Source organism: Euphorbia lathyris, chromosome 5 (assembly GCF_963576675.1).
Source record: "Euphorbia lathyris chromosome 5, ddEupLath1.1, whole genome shotgun sequence".
NCBI classification, from domain to species: domain Eukaryota; kingdom Viridiplantae; phylum Streptophyta; class Magnoliopsida; order Malpighiales; family Euphorbiaceae; genus Euphorbia; species Euphorbia lathyris.
In genome coordinates this window covers 16539729-16562717 of record NC_088914.1, presented here as the reverse complement: position 1 = coordinate 16562717, position 22989 = coordinate 16539729, and the positions used below count along the sequence as shown (strand labels likewise).

Sequence of the window (22989 nt, the reverse complement as noted above, 5' to 3'; positions counted from 1 at the left end):
CATCTAATGTTATCAGCTAACAGCTAACAACTAATTCCCAAACATGATCTTTCTCAACTGATCTTTTTCGACATATACTTTTGGGGAACCATTTTACACCCTCAAACCTTCAATATTTTAGAAACACATAAGGGAAACCATCACTAGTAGGAGTGATTCTAGAGGCCTGACACCCCTGTCTTCGCCCTTAACATAACGACCACTTTTTTTTTACTATTGATCAAGATGATTACTCCAGTAACACACGATCCTCCATTCTACAGCTTTTCGAGCTTATAAAAATGATATTCTAAACAACTTTAATATTTGATTTTTTGTTACACCGTTTAGATATTGTTTGGTTGAGTGAGTGTTTTTTACAAGGAAATAGGTCATTCTATTAGTAAATTGCAAAATCCAGGTGTTATAATATAGTGTTTTAAGATTCAGAGGCCATAATGCAATTAAAAGCAAAATTAAGAGACCATAAGTGTAATTTACCCATTGCCAATGCCAATATAGCCTTGGAGCCATAAAAATCACATTTATTTCTTCAAATTACAAAGAGTTCCTTTGTTTTCTTTTTCTTTTTTTGATCAAATACTGCTATTAGTATTTCTACACCATAAAGTTTGTCCCAATTTCAGGTCCAAATTCTTAATTGGCAGTTTATGCTTGTTTTAGCATATCAAAAATCTTGGAATTAAGGTAGTAATCTAATCTTGATGGTTTTAATTCTTTGTTTTCTTGTGAAAATCCTATGGGGTATAAAGAATTCGGATTTTATGTTTTTGGAGTTATTGTTCTTCTGGGTTTTATATATAAAAAGAGTTGGAGTTGTTCAGAATGGAGAGTATAATACCCACATAAGTGTAGTTCTTCATTCATGTCTTCTCCTCCATGAAATTTCTATCCCTTATTCTTTAATGATTGAAAATTACAGCTTTAAATGAGAGTTTTTGTTTGATTGCTAAGTTACAACTTCTTTTTTCATACAGGAAATAGGTTGGAAGGAGCTACTTTCTTTCCCTCTTTCTTTCCACTAAAAATGGAAACTAGGTTGTTGTATTTTACTTCAACTTGGGTCTATCTGAATCTGATTCTGATTCAAGTTTCTTAATTTTTCAATACCCATTTCATGAAAATCAAAAATTAGGAAAAGGGTGTTCATCAAAAAAAGGAAAAAAAATAATCATAAGCCCTAGCTAGTCATGAAGTTTATGAAACTTGGATCCAGGCCAGACACCTTCTACACTTCTGAAGCTATCAGGTAATTCTAGCATTCAAAATTGATATCCAGTTTTAAAATTGACAGTTTTTATAGAATTTCATGTTCCTGAATTAATGCAGGTCTGTGTCCTCTGAAGTTTCTAGTGATCTAATTGTTCAAGTGAAAGGAAGTAGATATATGCTTCATAAGGTAAAATTTCTGAATTCTGTTCTTCATTTTGGTTAACTATGATTTCTGAAAAATTCCCCTTTGATTTGATGTAGTTTCCACTGTTATCAAAGTGTTTGAGACTTCAGAGATTATGTTCTGAATCCCCTGAATCCTCACAGATGGTTCAACTCCCCGATTTTCCGGGGGGGATTGAGGCATTTGAAATCTGTGCAAAGTTCTGTTATGGTATAACCATAACTCTTAGTGCTTACAACATTGTTGGAGCAAGATGTGCTGCAGAATATTTGCAGATGACAGAAGATGTTGAAAAGGGGAACTTAATTTACAAACTTGAAGTGTTCTTCAATTCCTGCATACTTCATGGTTGGAAGGATTCTATTATTACATTACAGACTACTAAAGGGTTTCCTTTATGGTCCGAAGACCTTGGAATAACTAGTCGGTGCATCGAAGCAATAGCCTCCAAGGTCTTAACGCATCCTTCGAAGGTAAACCTCTCGCATAGCCACTCGAGACGCGTGAGAGACGATGTGTCCTGTAATGGAGCAGAGAGCCAAAGACATAGGCCAAATTGGTGGGCTGAAGATATTGCAGAATTAGGGATAGACTTGTATTGGAGAGCTATGTTAGGTATTAAATCGGGCGGAAAGTTACCGTCTAGTCTTATTGGTGATGCATTGAAGATATATGCAGCTAGATGGCTTCCTAACATATCGAAAGTTGGTTCAGATTCGGATTCTGATTCCGGGGGGAATGACTTAACTTCAAAACATAGGTTGCTATTGGAATCAATAGTAAGTCTACTTCCAGCAGAAAAAGGTTCAGTGTCTTGCAGTTTTCTGCTTAAACTGTTGAAAGCAAGCAATATTCTCAACGCATCATCTCCGTCTAAGACCGAATTGGCGCGAAGAATCGGACTTCAGTTAGAGGAAGCAACAGTTAATGACTTGTTAATACCATGTCTTTCATGTTCAAATGATACTCTATATGATGTGGATATGGTAATGAACATTTTGGAGAAGTTCATGTTACAAGGCCAGAGTCCTCCTACAAGTCCTCCAAGGTCGAAATTCGGGTTCGAAAGGAGACGGTCTAGATCTGCAGAGAATATTGATTTGGAGTTTCAAGAAAGTAGGAGATCCTCTTCTGCATCACATAGCTCAAAATTGAAAGTAGCAAGGCTTGTAGATGGATACCTTCAAGAAATTGCTAGAGATGTCAATTTGCCTCTTTCAAAATTTGTTGCCATTGCCGAGACCATACCGGATTTCGCCAGAATCGATCATGATGATCTCTACAGAGCCATTGACATTTACCTCAAGGTAAAAAAAAAGTTACCGCTAGTACTCTCAATTTATGACACGACAACACATTTACAAAAATAACATGATTATTACGTTTGTTGCATTGACAATTGATGACATAACACGATTATAACACGACATTGCCATAAAATATTTGAAAGTTTGATGTTAGGAAATATTTCACCATCACATTCTAGGAAGCGGGTCATCATTTATCAGTTAGATAACCAACTTTCTTGACCTCAACATGTTGTCACAATCCAAATTTATTGGCAGTTAGGATTAGGCTGACCTAACCTATCTATACCATGAATGGCTACAATTGTTTGTAAATTTGCAAAAATGACCAAACCATCACAGTTTCCTTGTCATGAACATATTACAGGCACATCCGGACCTAAACAAGAGCGAAAGAAAACGTTTATGTCGAACACTAGACTGCAAGAAACTCTCCGTCGAAGCCTGTATGCACGCTGCACAAAACGAGCTCCTTCCGTTGCGAGTGGTGGTTCAAGTTCTCTTCTTCGAGCAAGCCAGAGCAGGCATGTCTGGTGGTGGGAAAGTAACCGAGTTGCCTAGTAACATTAAGGCCCTTTTAGCCACACATAACATTGACCCATCTAGGCATACTGCTGCTGCATTAAGCACAACTACTAGCATTCCTGGGGATGACCAATGGAGTGTTTCAGGCCTTAAATCCCCAAAATCAAGGCTTTCTACATTAAGAATGAAGCTTGCTGAAGATGATGATTTAGACGGATCTAACGGAATCGGAAGAAGTTCGAAGCTTAAGGCGATTCGAGCTCTCCCCGCTCGACCTAAACGGATGTTTAGCAAATTACTGTCCATTAATAGAAGTGCAGGAGAGAAGAATTAAGTGGAAATTTTTTGTGTAATTTTCAAGTGTAACAAAAGAATGTTAATGTGCATTGTTGATGTAATCTAATATAATAAGAATGAAGATTTTCAGGACATGAGAGGGAAAATCATTGAATTAGAACAGGATTATTTGGTAGATAAGATGAGAATTTTGTGGGACCAAACAATATATTCTTGTGTTAATTTTTGTTGAGAAATCTGAAACACTTGCCTTTGTCAGGTGGTTGTTGATAACTGCAATTAGTTCTGACATAAAAGTAGAGCTGGTATGTTGGAGATTTTTTGTCTTATTTCTTTGTTTTTCAGCTAATAATTTCATCTTTCCATTCATATTCCACAGCATCATAAAATGTAAAGAAGGTAGATTGGATATATCAAAAGTCATTTATGAGCTTACAAGAATTTTTACATGTACCTTAATGAGCAAGTGAATTTGCTCATTCACTGTTAGATATAGGCTTATTAAATCTAAGCCTCAGGATGTTTTGAATCCCGACCTTAGGATTCTAATAAGCCTAGATCTAACGGTGAATGAGCAAATTTCACATGCTCATTAAGATGCATATGATCAAGACTGTATGAGCTTAAGAGGTTACAGATGACGGTTTTACTATTTCTTTTGAGAATAATAGAAGAAAGAAGCACATATACGACAAACTAAACTCCAACTCGGCACCTCCTATAAGTTTCATTAATTATTTGATATTAGGGTAAAGTTCTTTGATATAAGTTTCAATGTCCCTCTTACATTTAACGAAAAAGAAAAGTTTCATCATCCTATCATCCCTATACGTCAAAATAAACTCCAACTCGGCACCTTCTATAAGTACTATTAAAGATTTCCGACAATCAACAAAGTCGAAAATCAAAATGGCTACCATGGGAATAGTGATATTAGGAAGGTGTTCCTTTACAAACTCCATAAGAATGTTCAGTACAAACCAAATGAAAAAAATAAGGAAACAAAAAGTTAGAATTCTCTTCAAATTATAAATAAGCAACTTTAAATTTACAAATTTGTATTTGTATTAAGTTTTTTCATGAATCTTGGATGTTCTTTATTCGTGAACAACCATGAAAATCGATACACTACAAAATAGCAAACATTATTGTGAATAACATGGTATGGGATACGAAACACTAAAACATCATATGTACCCTTCTTTTTCGCTAGTCGAAATTTTTTCGACAGAGTTGTCAAAATCATCTTCAATCTTCACGGTAATGTGGATTGGTGGCTTTGCCGGTAACCTGGGGATCTTGTTGAGCTTTGGGGAATGTACTACCTGTTGGATTTGTCTTGGAAGAAAGATTTCAAGAAGGTAGTTTTAGAAGTGGGTTCCCTTGTGGCAGTTCAGCTTGTTCAAGCCTCGGTTTTATCGGTGCATCGTCATTATTGGATGATTGAGGGTCGTAAAACTTTATTGAAGTAGGATTAGGATGTGAGAGTGGCTCATGCCTTTTGGGAGGGAAATAGACTGATTGGTTGACGAATTTCGTAAAATATGTTTCCTTTGGATCATCACAAGTATGGTGTGCTGAAGTCTTCAAGTTATCCTTCTTGCTGACATGAGGGGAGACAGCTTACCTCGCAGAATCCGTCTATAGTCATTGGCTGTTTTTTTTTTAAGTTTTTTTTCTTTTGTTTTTTTGGTCTCTATCCTTCCTAAGTTACAAAAAAAAAAAAAAGTCTAATATATCCCCAGCTCTTTCAAGTGTCCAAAAACTGCAAGTCACCCCTGAACTTTCAAATGTTACAATTAACTCCCCCCGCTTGTTATTTATAAAAGGCCTAATACACAAATAACCCCTGAACTTGTCCAAATGTTGCAACTGCACCCTCCAACTTTCAATTGTAACAACTTACCCTTAAAACTTGTCCAATTGTAAAACATAACCCCAAATTAGGAATTTTTTTACCCCGTACTTGAAGCAACTGTAAAAACGTTTCCCCGGATTCGTATCAGGCCAAAGATCTGATTATCCCACTCAACGGCCGTTGCAACTTTTGTATTTCACGTGTTTCTTCAATTGCAGTCCATGTCAGTAATTTGGGGTTATATTTTACAATTGGACAAGTTTGAGGGGTTATGTTTTACAATTAGACAAGTTTGAGGGGTAAATTGTTACAATTAAAAGTTCGGGGGGAGGGGAGCAGTTGCAACATTTAGACAAGTTCAGGGGGTTGTTTGTATATTAGGCCTTTATAAAAAAAAAAAAAAAAAAAAAAAAAAAAAAAAAAAAAACTCTATGTTTTAAATCAAAATTTTGAAACAAAAACACCAAAAGTTTTTAATCGACATCGTACTCCTATCTTAAAAAATATATAATAAATAAAACTAAAACTGTTTAGGAATAATAATACTAAAGTTGGCATATTTTATTCAAATTCTATATGTTCCTCCCTTTCTTTTGTATTGTTTTTGGTTTGTAATCATCAAAATTATGAGTTGCAAGGTAGATAACCTCATAATTGAGAATAATTGTACATGCAATTGGAAAAAAAAAATTACCACTTAGAAATTAAAAAGGTTTAGAATTTAGACCAAAACAATAGACAAAAAGCATTTGAGGCCCATTACTTTTATTTTTATTATTTTTGTTGATTAAAGCATTCATCATTTGTATTTGTATTCATCCAGTTTGAAAAACAAATCACATATATTAAAACTCAATGAAAAGAACGTTGTTTTTTTAGGAAAGGAAAGAAAAACAAACAACAACAAAATAAAGAGCTTAACCCGGGATCAGTCTAGGAAAACTGACCTCCACCATATCATCCAACAGAAGAGAAGAAAGGAAACTAGGAGGTGAAGAGAAGGTAGAGACCCCCAAAATCCTCACATGGCCATCTGCTGCAAGACGGTCCGCCACCCTATTCTGCTCCTGAAAATATGGCAGAAACTGATGGACTCAAAGAAGAACATAACCTTCTAATCCCTTTGATTAAGTTCTGGCTATTTAAACAAATAGCATTAATATCAGAGAACATTCTGACAGCTTCCAGATTATCAGATTCCACGAGCAGCTTCTTCAACCCCAGATTAATAGCTAACCTGAGGCCAGAATAAATCCTCCAAAGCTCCGCAGAAAAGGAAGAACTCATACCCAAATTCTGAGCAAACCCAGACACCCAACCACCTCCTGCATATCTCTACACCCCTCCAGCAGCAATTTTACCATCTTTTAGGCAAGAGTCATCCGTGTTTAATTTCACCATCCCTCCGCTAGGCCTACTCCAGCCAAAGAGATGGACATCCTTTCTCTTAATAGACCCAGCTCAAGAACGTTGTTAATTTCATTTAGATTTAAAATTCCATCTATAAAAGTTTGAATTAACTTTTTATGTGTCTAATGCTACTAAAAAAAGGTAAAATTTCGTGCTAAATTGTAAACAATGTAATTTCAGATATAGATTATGAGGAACAATTATAACATAATTTTTTATATTCACAACACAACTAGTTTTTTTTTATTATTATTATTACTAACACATAATTTAATATGTGCTATTATAATTAATCAGAAGTTTAATATATCAAATTAAAAGATTAGGAACTTAATCAACAATAATAAAAATATCATAGGAGAAAAACGATTTTTTTCAATAAAAAATAAGATAAAATTGTGAATTGAGAGGAGCTTAAGGCATCATTGAAAGTGTGGGTATCATTGTTGTGTTCATCATTGCAGTCATTATAGTCATCATAAGTTGCCTTTAACAAACAAATTAACAATAAAATTTTCTAACTTACTATGTCACTCCTCTTGTTCCCTTCAAGTCATGCCCTATGTTTCACTTGAATTCCTTTACACTCTTCGTTCTTATGATATCTTTAAAACTTCATAATTTTGCACTCAATGCTAATGTTTAGGAAGTGAATTCCCTTGTCTCTACCTAAAAAATACACTTTAAAATATAACAATCCGGTCTAGGGTGATTGGTATCGGATAGAAGGCTTGAGTAAGAAATGATGTAAGGAATAATGATGGGAGCAGAATTGAATTGAATTTCACTTTGAAAATGGAGAGGAAGTGATTGTAATTTATTATTAAGGTGTGTTTTTAATATATGTAGACGCGTTTTAAAGTCTTGAGGTTCAAATAGTTAGATGTAGACCAAAAGAACACTATCTAAATGCTATTGAACCGGTTTCTTACGAAGAAAGTCTTACAAAAGGTCAAAATTCTTCACCAAAACATCGAGCATTTGAAACAAAACTACACAAAAAAAAAGGTGAAAAATATGTTGGTTTCGTGGAACCATGCGCAAGGTGATAATGTATACAAAGAGAGTAAAGAGAGAAAGGTTGGTCCTCTTACCATTGGATGAGATCTCTTTATTTATAGGTTTGGGCTATGGGATATATAAAGTCCTTAATACCCTTGGTACATCGGATGGTGTCGTCGTCCTTGAATGGCGTGGACGCGATGGGTAGGGAGACCTAGTTGATTGGCCAAATTGCATTTCATCACTAGATATGTTCTTATAAGGAGATATTTTCTTCATTGAATTTATTACTAGCTAGTGGTGTTGTTTTTATAAATAATTATTCTTTATGTAAGATTCATGGTATTAGGACTATTAATTTTCGTATGTATGATAGTATTATAAGAGAAATTATAATCTTTTTGGACACTCTTGATAATAATGGGTGCAAATTTACTACTTGTGGATGAGTACTGGAAGTGTCTTCTAGAGCACTTGTTCTAATGAAAGACTAATATAGGCTTAACATATGTTTCACCTGGTTTATCTGATGCTTTCAAATTATGACACTTGAGAATTTGGCATATGATTGAGAAAGGTACCGTAGAGGTATGTCATAAAGGTCTATTGGAAGTCAAAATAATATTGGCTTGGAGTTTTACGAGCATTGTGTTTTTGAAAAACACCGGCGGCTCAGTTTCGACATTAGGATTCATAGTTCAAATAGGCATTTGGCTACATATTCATTTCGATATATGGGATCCTTCAAAAGAGCCATCCATTGATGGTGTAAGGTACATGTTAACCTTTACTAATAATTGAGTTTTCTTTCTTGCAAATACGAATGGTGTGTTTGAAAGATTCAAATTATGGACAACCATGATTGAGAAACAAACTAAAAGACAAATCAAATGTGTCCGGACTGACAATTATCTTGAATTTGTTTCTAGAGAATTTAATTAATTTTGTTAGAATGAATGAATAATCAGGCATGCACATGAACTTACCAACCATAATAGAACGACTTTACTAAATGCGTGAATATGATAGTCATCGTGAGAGAACGATGTATGTTTCTAATGGTGGTTTAGAGAAGCCATTTTCGGTTGAAGTTGTTGATACATCTTCGTATATGGTCTCTGCATGCATCCATTGGCATAAAAACACCCAAAGAGGTATGGTCTAAAAAACACCCAACTGAACCTTCCTCTCATCCGGTATCCTGGCATACTCAAAGAACCTCTCTACTTCTAAAAGCTAATCAAGAAACCCTTCAATGTCAAGTTCACCCCAAAGGAATGTAAGTCAATTTTCAATTTGAAGACATCATCTCTATCAAAGTTTCCCCCATATCCTCCTCAAACATTTACATTCTCCATATAAGGATCCCATCCACCATAATTCCTCCTTCCATAACCACTTGCATCAACATCATTCACAATATCCATATACATAGCATTCATATGCCTAGGGCCAACAATATCAACATTATTCACAACATTCGTATTCCTAGCATTTATATGCCTAGGGCCAACAACATCAATATCATTATGGATACCCATATTCCTAGCAATCCTATATGGTTCAAAATCATCAAAAGCATACCTGTCAGTATCACTATCGGCATTTCAGATAATAACGGGATTAGGGCACTTTACCTCATGAAACTGAGGGTCCATTTGTTGTTGCAATGGATTTCGCCTAGGGGGTAGTGTCAAGTGTCATTTAGGTTGAGGCCGAATAAGCTCTTCTTGCCTCTAGTGAGGATCTCCAGTGGGTTGTGGGTGGGTATTTTAGACCTCTAGCTTGAGTTCTTCAATGAAAAGAGCCAACTCTCACATACTTGCTTGATGCCTTTTATTTTTCTCTTGAAGAGTGTTACTCAATCTCTTCATGAAGGACTCAATCTCTTCAAACCTCTTATCATTGGACTCTATAGTTTCTTGTTGGGGACGTTGTTGAACCATTACCAAGAAGAAGTCTCCGGGAAGGAAAACGACTCGGCTCTGATACCAACTGATACGGATCGAAATCGAGATAAGGATTTTAATCTTAAATCCACAAAGATGTTTCTTCTCAAGCCTAGCTTGAATGAGTGAATCCTAAGTATAAGATTAAAGCTCCCAACAATAGAAGCTATTTTTGATTCAATTTCATAAAAAGTTGAGTTTCTTACAAAAAGATAGGACTATATACCTCTTCAAAAGACAAATAAATCCCCACCGCGGTTACACCAAGAAGAGCCAAGTTTAGGAGTAATAAAGGGACAAAAGGCTAAATGGCATTTGGATGATTAAACCCAAATGGCAAAACAGTAAAATTCGGAGGGCAAAATAGTAAATACAAAAAATGTGCAGAAAATGGCAGCAAAAAAGAAATGGTCGGATTGTCCTCCAAGTAATGTGACACGACGTGTCATCTAGTGGCACGATGTGTCATCGGCATGACACGATGTGTCACTAAGTGCCACGATGTGTAAAACACCCAAGCTCTGATAGAAAGTTTGGAGGGCTCGATACAACGTGTCGGGCTAAAAATCAGTAGTCCTTGCACTTGCTTGGGGTGTGTCGTTGACTTCGACACAATTGGCTCCTTTCTTCAGGCATGTGTCGGAGATGCCCTCATCATACTCATTTTCAGGGCCGGCCCTGGGCTATGAAACGCGGGGCGCCCGCCCAGGGCCCATTATATTAAGGGGCCCAAAAAAATATTTTAGATTGTACATATATAAAACCGAGATGCATAAGTAACATAAAAATGAATTGGTTCAGTTGGTATAAGTGAGGGGCTTATGATTCTAATTAAGCTTGTGGTTGGAGGTTAACCTCCTCCTCCTCATTTTTATTATTATCAAATGTTTTTTCCCTTTCCACCCCATTTTATCACCATCATTTTTGTTGTTTTGTTAAATCAAAATTATCAAATTTATTTATGTATTCAATAAAAGAAATAACCATTTAATTTTTTCTAAAAAATATTATTATCTCATTTCAATTTTTTTTTCTTAAATTTAATTGTCAAAATACATATTACTCTGTAAAAAACAAAGTAAGCATAACATCTACCTGAAAAATAATATATTTATAACAAATATCATAATTAAACTCTGAACTTTGGCTGTATTAAGGATGAAAGCCCTGATCATTTATTTTTCCACATTGAATCTTTGATCATTGATTCTATTATGGATTAGACCCTTATTTAACTTTACAATCGCCAAATCGATCTTCTCATCTCCTAAACTCGACGAAAAAGTTAAATAAGGGCCAAATCCATAACAAAATCAATGATAAAGGGCTCAATGTGAAAAAATAATCGATCAAGAGCTTAATCCTTAAAACAGCCAAAGTTCGGAGTTTAATTATACTTTCTGCCAATATTTATTTACTTTTTCAATTTTACATGACATAAATACTTGTTATTTTAGTACATAAATAATTCATTGATTTTGTTATGGATTAGACCCTTATTTAGCTTTAGAATCGTCAAATGGATCTTCTCATCTCCTAAACTCGACGGAAAAGTTAAACAATGGCCAAATCCATAACAAAATCAATGATAAAGGGTTCAATGTGAAAAAATAATTCAGGAGTTTAATCCTTAAAACAGCCAAAGTTCGGAGTTTAATTATACTTTTTGCCTATATTTATTTACTTTTTCAATTTTACATGACATAAATACTTGTTATTTTAGTACATAAATAATTCTAGTTAGTATATTTGCTACTATTGAACTACCAATTTAGCTTTTATGTAGAAAATATTACAATTTTAAATAACCTTTACGAGTTGGTGCAATTTCAAGCCTAGTTGATTAAAAATGAGTTCTTTTCATTAACATGAAATGTGCAACTTCAAACCATATTGAGTGACCAGAACAGTGGAGGTTGGAGCGAGGATAGAACAAGAAATTACATATAAAAAAACCTCATTTTTGTCAATTAAGCTCGAAACTATACCAATTGATAAATGTTAGGTTTAAAATTACACTATTTATGCATGAACGCTGATTGCTCTCTCCTAATAACAATATGACTGAATTTGTATCTTATCCTTTATAATAATTAAAAAAAAAAAATCATCTGACCTACAATTTAAAAAAAAAGTAGAATGTATATATGGAGGGCCCAAATTATCATCTCGCCCCGGGCCTCTAAAAGGTCAGGAACGGCCCTGCTCATTTTACAATATGTTAAGGTTAATAAATTGAATTGCAAAGATTTAAACGTTCAATTAGTTCATCCTATATTGAACGGTCGGTTCGGTTTAACCGAACAAATTTAAAAAGATCTAAAATGAGAATTGAACATAATCTAACCAAATAATAGTAAGGAGCCGAGCCAAATATTTCAGTTATGTTCGGTTTATCACTTTCAACGCATACTAAATAAATTATTCTAATTTATTATTTTATATTATGTTATTATATATTATTACAATGAAACAATTGTATTATAATATGTTATTATATATTATATCATATTCTTCAATATACATTTACCTTTTGTATATCAACTTATCAAATTATGATATTAAATTATCTAATCATAAAATGAATTAAATCTAATTAATTATTAAAAACTAAAAGTTGAAAACATAATTAGTAAGTGGAGAACAACTTTAAAAGCTCTCTATAGGGAGTCCTTGAAAAATCCAGCTCCAATGGAACTGAATATGCTTGCGGTAAAGATAAATTAGAAAAACATTACACGAATTATAAAACATTACACGAATTATTATTATAAAAACATACGATTCAGAATGTTTCTTCGCAACCTTATGCTTGCGAACTGGTTCATTATTTACAAATTTTTCAAAATCCTTTAACATATTCCGCATGTCACGTATGAAAATTTAGTAAGCTTAAATAGTGTTTGAGGAAATAATTAAGATATGAATTTTGAGGACAAATTTTTCTGATCTTAAGCACAGTTTGAGGTAGGAAATTAAGAGAGTTATTTTTAGTTGACGTTTGTGTAATTATGGTTTAAGTTTATATAAGGATCAATTTAGCTGTTTATAGGTCAAATAAGAAATCGAATGATATTATAGATTTATTGACTTTTATGGGTGTAAAGATATTATTTGGAGTTTGGAAAAGACAAAAAAAAACATTGATTATCGTAATTTAGGTACTCTATCTTCCTTGATTATATGGTTTGGAGGAAAGATTGAAGTTTCTTTAGATGGATAAAGGATATATATAGTGATGATTAAAAAAAATAACATGTTAGCTTAATTGATTTTGAGGAGTTAAATGGAGAATTATAAGAGTGATGTTGATATAAAGATTTTAGGAACTGATTCGTATTGATAGGAAATTGTATCATCATAGTGAGGTTTATATTTGATTGATGATGATGATTGAAGTGAATGATACGAATCATGATTGGAGTGAAAAATTATAGATATAAGTATTATTATTATGATGAAGTAAGATTATATGCTGATGCAAATCATTGATTCGAATTATTTGAAGTTTAAGAAAAATATAATATCGTACATATTAGCGGTTCAAAAGTGATATTTTTGAAGTCTGTAAAACTTGGAGATAGGTGAAATATAATTGATATATATATGCAATTGATGGAATCAATTGTGATTTAAATTTATTAAAGTGAGATTTGGTGTCTGTTAGGAAGATACGAATGATATTTGAAGTTTTATTGTGGATTATGGTGATGGAATTAACTAGGTTGAAATTAAGAGTTACTAAGAGTTATGTATAAATAATTGTTACAGTGATGTGGATATGGATAAATGATGGAGTTAATGGAAGGAAACATTAGAATTTGTGGTCTTATGATGATTATGGGGAATCTTGATAATGTGAAATAATTTTGTGATCTTGGAGATTATTTGAGGAATAAAATTTAGATTAGAGAATGTGAATTTCGAGGACGAAATTTCTTAAGGTGGGGAGAATTGTCACGTCCATGTCTAAATTCTTAGAATTTATATTTTGATATTAGTATATATTATAATTATTAGGTGTGTGATTTTTATTTGGTGCTATAGGAAAAGTTTGGAGTTAATTTGATGGTTTTAGGTATATATTAAAAGTTTAGATAATTTTTAAAAGATTATAAAAAGATGGAGGATCAAACGTGATATTTGCCAATATATATCTTCTAAATTGTTCCAGAGTTGCGGATCATCATCATCTTCTTTTATTCTTTTCTTTTTCTGTTTCTTTTTCTTTTCAAATTCATCGGTTTTCTCTGAACCGTTTCTTCATCGTTTCTTTGATTTACGGAGATTCGACCATCCGAATCACTCGAAATTGAAACTATAGAATCCTTATGCATAGTTCTAAGTCCTAACCGAAGAGTTTTTGAGTTTCGGCAGTATTTGGAGGGAAACGGCTTAGACATGATTTAGAGGCGAATTGAACGGATGTATTTTCTTCAATTAGTGACTAAGGTAAGTAACTATCAACTATATTTTGAGTTTTATGTATATAGATATATATATAATCAAAGAATTTTCAGAAATTGATATTTTAGGGTTATGCAGGAATTTTGTAAATTGGGGTTTTTCATGATTTTGCTTTTTATTGTGAAATTACGGTTCAAATGAAGCTATTAATTATGCTTCTATGTGAATTTCAGATTTTACTTGATTATGTTGATTTAAGGCTTGATTTGGTTGATTTACATATATACATATATGTTTTTGGTTTCAATATATATTTATATTGAACAAAATGAATTTGATGATTTCTTACGAATTGTTTTTGGATTGAGAAATCCGTTGCAGTTATTGTTGTTATTATTTTGGATTGAAGTCCAAATATGATTTTTATGATACAAAAGGGCTAATTGAAGCCAAATGATTTATGGTTATGAAATAGTTTGGAATTTGATTGTGAAAGGAAATTGGAGCACGTTATGATTTTATGATTTTATATCCATCGAGAGTTATCCGAATTGGTGGTTTTATATTTGAAGACCATGTTCAGTGAGGGACATGGCCTGTGTACACAGCCTGAAGACCTATTGGGTATGGCAGCGAAGTGTTGGGTAAGACCATATGGGATAGGCAATGTTAAGAGACGTCTCGATTATATATATGATTATGGATTGATACTTAAGGGGAGAAACTGGAGGATGGATACAATGTTTTAAGTTCATTTGGATTATGTTTTCGGTTATGATGGATTTTGATATAAGGTTTTACGTTTGATTAAATACGAGTTGGTTTGATAAAACACTTATTTGATTACAATATTTTATAAGGTTTTGAACTGAAGAATGGATACAAGCTTATATATTTTTATGGTTTTGGTTTACTACTTTGACTATATTATGAACTTAAGTTTTGAGTATATTCTATAAGGTTTTGATTAAATCCTTTGATAAATGTATATATACAGGTATGTTAAGTAAAGTTGGTTTTTATAGTTGATAATTTTTTACTGAGTTTTTTGAGTAAAGTTGGTTTTTATAGTTGATAATTTCTTACTGAGATTTTTGTCTCACGTTTTTAAATGTTTTAATGTTTTTAGGTGAGAAAGTACAGGATATAGAGAAGGTTACCAACTGATTTGGCGAGATTTAGAAGTTGGCTGCTTATTGATAGAATTTTGGTTAGAACTTTGGTATTTCAATTGTAATATAATGATATTTGGATAAATTGGAGACTCCTAAGTATTGATTATGATCTTTTTATTTCACGCCCGATGCCGATTGAGGTCGTTTAGGGTCGGATGTGATACCGCACATGATCAAATTTCAGGTACAAATTTTAATGTACTTTCCTTTAGTGTTTTTGAAATGTTTTTAATTTTTTTTAATGTAATTTCTCTTTAGCGTTATTGAAATGTTTTAATTTTTTAATATATTTCTTTGTTCATGTTAAATCTTATATTTTTTCCAATATTATAAAAATATATTTCAAAATAATAATAATAATAATTAATTGAATTATTAATTATTGACTTTAATAATTATCATTTAATTATTTAGTTTAAAATAAAAATATTAAATTGTAAAACATGATAAAAATTAATAAATGGATATATTTTGATTAATAATATAAAGAATATAAATGTTATGTGAAAAATGAATATAATAATAATAAAATATTTAAAGAGTAGGTAAAATAAAGTAGATAGTTGAAGAAGTTTTACTGGGCATCTCCAATGACACTCTAAATATAGAGTGCCCTTGAAAATCCAGCTCCAATGGAGCTGGATAACCTTACTGTAAAGATGCAGCAAGGTTTGTGGTACTGCATATAAGAAGCATCTTTGCAGCAAGGCAAGTAATGATATAATATTAATTTTTTTTTAAATCTTAGTATTTGTTTTACTAATTTATATTTTGTGTTTTGTTTTATATTATATTTATTTTTAATTTATATTATAGTTTGTTTTATATACTTTTTGTTTAATAATTATCATTTAATTATTTAGTTTAAAATAAAAATATTAAATTATAAAACATGATAAAAATTAATAAATGGATATATTTTGATTAATAATATAAAGAATATAAATGTTATGTGAAAAATGAATATAATAATAATAAAATATTTAAAGAGTAGGTAAAATAGAGTAGATGGTTGGAGAAGTTTTACTGGAGCAACTCTATATTTAAAGATAAAGTAGAGAAAAATAAAAATAGAGTAGGGTAAATAGAGTGCATGGTTGGAGATGGCCTAACAACTCTATATTTAAAGATAGAGTTGACTAAATAGAGAGCATGGTTGGAGATGACTTAAGTCCGTCTATCTATTCCCTTGTAACTACTTGTTTGAAAAGGTTATCTAAAATCAGTCATTAATATAAACTATTATATAATTTAAAACTTAATTAGTAAATTCATAAATTAAAAAAATTTCAGATTAGACAATTCATAATTAACTAATACATAATTTATAAATAATAAATTTAATTAATTTTTATTTCGATTGATTTGTTTAATTTAGTTATTTTATCACAAAAACCGAACCGATTGATATTATTGATATATTTTACAAACTAAGATTGAAACCGGACCTAATAGACCGAATAACCAAACTGAAAACCGAAATTTATAGGTTCGATCGGTTATTTCGATCTATTTCAGTTAAACACCCTACTTCAAGAAATCAATTGACTTAAAAGGTATATACAATTGGAGGAAGGGATGGTAAAACTATTTGAATCATAATAAAATGAAATTAATATATGGGGTAGAATAAATTTTGCTTCACGTATAAAACCGTACAATGTTAGTATCAACATTTTATAAATAGATTAATTTTAGACTCCATTAACCGCAAAATATACAACACAAATCAACATTTCTTTAAATTGGTTTCATATTTGCACCACCTAAACTATAAATTTAGCTATATAGTTATGACAATAACAGATTTAAAACTCGACATATAAAATCATACATAAAACCAAATTAACATACATATAAAATCATACAGTATTAACACTAATTTTAATTACACGCAGACTCTAATAGAACTTAGGTAACACATACATAAAACCAAATTAACATTTCACTGTTTCATACATAGATCTAACATAAATCAATAGTTCATCGCATTGGTTCCACATGTCTATATCGTTAATAAAATTTCAAAACCTCGATACTACCATTGCCCAATTTTATACATAGAGTTTACTTATAATTAAGTAGGACATAACATTGTTGGAAAATTAGACTATAGACCTGAAAATTTGTCTCCATTAACAGTGGCATCAAGGTCCTTAGTATCAGATTCCATGCTTTTGGTAGGTTGAAGACGATGAAGCCTGCACCTAAAAGAACCAGCATGAGAAGTTGGGGAGCATAAGCAAGTATTCTTCGTAGCACTTGTCTGTCTTGTCAGCTGAGACCCTGCTGCTGCTGCTGGAATCTCCACCTTCATCTTCTTCATCTCTTCACTTTCCATGCTTATCCTCAATCAAACTGTTACAAGAAAGGTAAATTAACAGACCTTTATATAATAAGAAGGAAGAGGATAACTTAATTTAATTCACGGGTGGGTGTTATATAATATGATATATCAACATCCTATACCTATATTTTTACAACTTTTCTGTTAATGCTTCAACCACTTTTATATAAAAAAGAAAGAAAACCCTATCCTCTTTTTATTTATGTATCATGATTCATGAGACAAATTTGCACTCCAAATATATATATTCAAAAGTTAGGGTCCCTCCATTTCATTTCATTTATCAATCCATATCTTATAATATATTGTATGAATATATATCAACTAAGTATCCTAAATAAATTGTTGCCGGCTCTTCAATTGTTTGATTACCAAGAGTCATTCTTTAATACATAATCACTATCAAAGTCTCACTCAATATATTGATCATTTTTGTTTTCTATCTTTTTATACAATCAATTCAATCATTGTCCGTGTGTAGAGATATTCTATTTTATCATCGGTCCAATCACTATTCACATTTTTTTTTTGTTTTTCTTATTAATGAATAAATTTTTTTACTTACATGACTTAGATTCTTCATATGTTTCGAAAACGTGGTGATATGGATCGATCTCATGATGTGTTAGTTTTAATTTTAAACTAACAAAGATGTTTTTTCAAACTAAATTTGAAGGAGTGAATCCTGGATTTTACGGACTAAATCGTAGGAATAATGAAATCCTCCATTGTTGAAGATTAAAACCTTAACAAAAACTTCATAAAGAAGATGATTTGATTTTGTATTGATAAAAAGTTAATGATTCTTACAAATAAGAGGCATTATATAGCACTCTTTAGGAAAATGTAAAAGACATAAATGTCCTAACTAGAGTTATAATTAACTAAGAGTGATATGGGTAAGATATGAATGAAATGTCAAAATGACACTTAGGTAATTAAAACTATAGGACAACTAATAAAGTAAAAATGACATAATTGTAAATAAGGTGTAAGAGATTGGGGCAGCCATGGTCCCCCTCTTGTCCCCTAATCTTATTTGTCTTCTTTTAATGCTGAAATTTGGTTCGCCTTCGCTAAAGATCAGCATTCTGTCGCAGAAAGAGAAATTCATGTCGCTGAAAATGGTTGGAGTTAGGTGACACCGCGTGTCAAGTGTGAAATATTGGGCAAAGAGTTTGGAGGAATCTGACACGGCGTGTCGGGCTAAAAAACCACCTTTCATAGGCTTGCTTGGAGCGTGTCATTGGCTTCAGCGCAATGGCTATTCTCTTCGGCCCGTGTCGGAAATGCTCCGCATCACCTAGCTTGCCGAGGATTCAACAACAACAACAAAGCCTTAGTCCCGAAATGATTCGGGGTCGGCTAACATGAACCATCATATAAAACCGTGAAATCAAGTCGTGTCAGCGACGCAAAGTCGCTCCCTCCACTCTGTCCTATCCACTACCATATTTTCCTCAATTCCCAGTAAACTCATATCACTCTGGATCACCCTCCTCCAAGTTTGCTTAGGTCTTCCCCTACCCCTCACCACTACATCCCTTTCCACTCTCCGGTTCTCCTAACTGGCGCATCAAGCGCTCTACGTCTCACATGGCCAAACCACCTTAGTCGGTTTTCTCTCATTTTATTCTTAACTTGCCGAGGATTGCTTGAAAATTTTTTACAAGTAATGGTTTTGTGAGAATATGTGCAACTACTAACTGTTGATTAGTTTTGATGTGCATTAATTAAACAACGCCAGCTTGAATATTCTCACGAATGAAGTGATAATCGATCTTTATGTGTTTGGATCATTCATAGAAAGATGGATTTTGCGCCAAATACATTGCAGACTTGCTATATCACACTATAAGTTAGTTGTTGTTCTTTGTGGAAAACCAATGGATTCAAACAAATAAAGTAACTATGGAATCTCATAAACTACTAGTGCCAATGCTCTGTATTTATCTTATGTGGAGCTTTAAGAAACAACACGTTGCTTTTTACTTTTCTTAAATACTAACGAATCTCCCAGAAATATGAAATATCATGTAATGGATCTCCTTGTATCTGGACCGCCTTCCCAATCCAAGTAGCCATGTAGTTTCAACTCCGATTGTGATGAAAAAAAGCAATCCTTATCCAAGACAACATTTGATGTATTTCGAACCTTGAAAGCAGCTTGTTGTTGAATGTCTGTTGGTGAGACTGAGCTCATCCATTGCATATATAATGTCAGGATGCATAATGGTGAAATAAATTAACCAACCTATCAACCTTCTAAATATCTAGTTTTGTCTATTAAAGGTGTGCTCCCCACTGGAACTACATAAGTTTTACATCCTAACAATCCTTTGTTAGCAACTAACTCTAATGTATGCTTTAATGATTGAGAAAAATGCCTTTTGAGTTGCGTGAAACTTTTATTCCTAACAAAAACTTTAAAATATTGAAACACAATTTCCAATTATGACAAAAATATTAAAGTAAATTAATATCTCCATAATTAATAACACATTAAAATAAAATGTTGATTTATTTATACTAATGCGTTTTGTTGAAGTGTTTGATAAATATAAGCATTAGTTTAAAGATATTAAGAATGGGCCTTAAGGCTTAAATCCAGACCCACTTCACAAAGGCTTGTGAAAAAAAGCTTGAGCCCAACGCTTAGAAGGATCCAGAAGCCTTCCAGTTATTTCAAAGATAAAATCATTTCCGGAAGACAAGAATCAAGCCACATTGGACAAGATCAACAACGCTGGACAAGACAGAGTTGACTTCTGCACAACTGACATTGCCCATACCAGATAAGGAAAGTTTCAGAACCACAGACGACTTGTCTTTTGGTCAATCTGAGAACTTTGCCTGATTTGGCTAGACCAAGAAGTCTGCCTCTGACCAACTCTGGAGCATAGCGCAACAGACAAAGACAACGGTAAAGGATAGAAGAATATTGGATGTTGGTACTGTACTGGGCTCTGAGTACTAAAAACGACAGTCAAACATTTCCCTCTCAACTGTTATTTTGAATTTCGAAATCAACCCAATCTCAAGTGTCAATTATAAAAGGCCTCTCATTTGCAACATTGGAACACGCACAAAAACTCTGAGTGATTATTCCTTGAAGTTCCAAGCAAACAAAAGCAAAGCAAAGCAAGAACTGTTTACACACCTCCATAATCAACTAAAGTTGTCTCTGAACTTTAATATTTGCACTCTGAGTTATGTTGCTGTGTGCTGTGAGAAACATTTTACCCTTGCCAATTTTTTTAAACTGTAATAGTTCCATTAACCCCCTCCCATCCTCCCCCTGGAACTAATTCTCACATAACTAAAGGACCAACACAAAAGACCTAAATCTTTAATCTTAAACTGGACATCAAGAAGTGCAAACTAACTTAAAATACATAAAACTAACCTATACATGAAAATTTATATATATAAAATCAACAAAATACTTACATGAAGAACTTGGATCTTGGATTTATATATGAAATTGAATAGTGCAATGGATTAGAAGAAGAAAGAAAGAAACGAATGAAGGAAAATGGTTAAGTTGTTATATACATATTAAGAGTATTTTGGGTAAGTCTGATTTGAAATATTCTAGTTTGTAAAAACTGTTGTAATGGGTCTAAATATATAAATTGACATTTAAATTGGGCCAGTTTTATAATTTATCTATATAATATTACAGATTTATTTAATCTAGAAAGTTATTAATAAATTAGAGATCAGTCACATTTTCAGAGAGCAGAACCGAGTTGCGGATCGCTTGGCGGCGGCAGGCCATGAGGGGACGTTAGGTGTTACTACCCTTTCTGTTTCCTCTACCTTCCTCTCTCCTCTTCTTTTAGAGGATAGGATTGGGGTTAGCTTCCTAGGCTAATCCCAGAATAGTTGTTTTTTGTTTGTTTTTCCTTTCCTTTTTCTACCAAAAAAAGAAAGGTAAAAAGTATTTATTTGGTCTAATTAAATATTTCAAACAATTTGTATTATAAAAGTGCTTAAACATTATGGCATCATTATATATATTTTTCTAAGAGATATTATTATATTTTTTGATGAGTTAACATCATTATATATTGTTTTCATTGTGTGATTTATTTTATTTTTAAAAGAGAGATACGTATAAAGAGATGAACTAATTAAAACTTAAAAACACTAATCATCCAAATAATAATCAGTCAACATTCATTGGAGACAGATTTTATTTGACCAATTCATGCTTCAAATCAAAATTTACCCAACAGTAAAAAGCACCTATTACTTTTTCTCTTTCGATTACAGTATGCTTTAATCAATTATGTAGGTTGGTGGTTATAACTTTACTTTTCACTCTTCAAGTTAAAAAAAAAAAAATAATTCATTATTATTATTAAAAAATGTGTGCTTTTCGAAGCAATACTTCTAGTTTGTAAATTGAAGTATTGATGGTAAAATTACACAGGATACACTAATACGTAGAGCTGAGTCGAGTTTGACCTTCAAACTCGGCTCCTCAAAAAAAAATTAATGAGCTCAAATTTCACATTCTGTTTATGAGCTATTCACGAGCTTGTTAACGAGCTTTGCTTACGAACAACTCGTTAAATCAGTTCATGAACTTCGTATGCGAATAACTCATTAATTAAATTGATTTGAAATTTTTTTACCACAAAATTACGTAGTTTTGAAATCTACAAAGCTAAATTTTACACAAATCTTCGTTGTTTTATATTTCTCTATTTATAGAAATATTATTATTAAAATAAAAATTAAACCAAGCTTGCTCACGAGCATGTTCATAAATATTATAATTGAGTTTGCTCATGAGCTTGGTTATGAACAGATAATCGAGCCTGCTCGCGAATTTTCGAGCTGAGTTTCATCGTGCTCAAACTCAGCTAATTTATAAATTGAACGGAACACGATTGATCGTAGAACATCGAACCGCTGATGAGAGGCTCGACTCATTTACAACCCCACTAATACAATATGAAACCGAAACATATTCTTTTTTGGTCATATATGTTGGAGATTTTATGTGAAATGGCTTTTTAGCCATTGCCTTTGTTTTATAACTTTTAGTATCCCGCATGGGAAACTTGAGAGTTAGTTGGAGGGTTTATATTAGGTTGGACTTTATGATGTATTAAATTGTGTTTAGTGGGTTTTACAAAATATACCACACGCGCGCGCTCGCTCGTTCGTCCATCCATCTGGATCCGCTTTTTATTTGGCTATTAAATATTTTAAGCCTTTTTTACTAATTCTCAAGCAGTTGTTGTTTTATCTCCACTATCCCTATTTTTATTCAACAAACCACGTTTTTCTCTCACAAACGTT

General features: G+C 32.5%; 1 protein-coding gene across 2 annotated transcripts; it reads left to right on the top strand.

Annotated features, from left to right (window-relative positions):
• The first annotated feature begins 530 nt into the window (after positions 1–530).
• LOC136229973 (BTB/POZ domain-containing protein At1g67900) lies at positions 531–3783 on the top strand. Of its 2 annotated transcripts, none has more exons than XM_066018862.1 (5): positions 531–687; positions 978–1249; positions 1330–1399; positions 1474–2703; positions 3046–3408. In XM_066018862.1, exons 2-5 carry the CDS (start codon positions 1191–1193, stop codon positions 3262–3264), a joined length of 1578 nt encoding a protein of 525 aa, XP_065874934.1. In that variant the 5' UTR covers positions 531–687; positions 978–1190; the 3' UTR covers positions 3265–3408. The 2 variants fall into 2 exon arrangements, with proteins under 2 accessions (XP_065874934.1, XP_065874932.1); XM_066018860.1 differs by having other exon boundaries at positions 532–687; positions 3071–3783.
• Positions 3784–22989: the final 19206 nt, after the last annotated feature.

Coding starts and splice junctions, on each gene's coding strand:
- LOC136229973 (XM_066018860.1), top strand. CDS start 1,191: ATGAAGTTTATGAAACTTGGATCCAGGCCAGACACCTTCTACACTTCT. Junction 1,400..1,473: donor GTAGATATATGCTTCATAAG/GTAAAATTTCTG, acceptor GATTTGATGTAG/TTTCCACTGTTATCAAAGTG. Junction 2,704..3,070: donor CCATTGACATTTACCTCAAG/GTAAAAAAAAAG, acceptor AACATATTACAG/GCACATCCGGACCTAAACAA.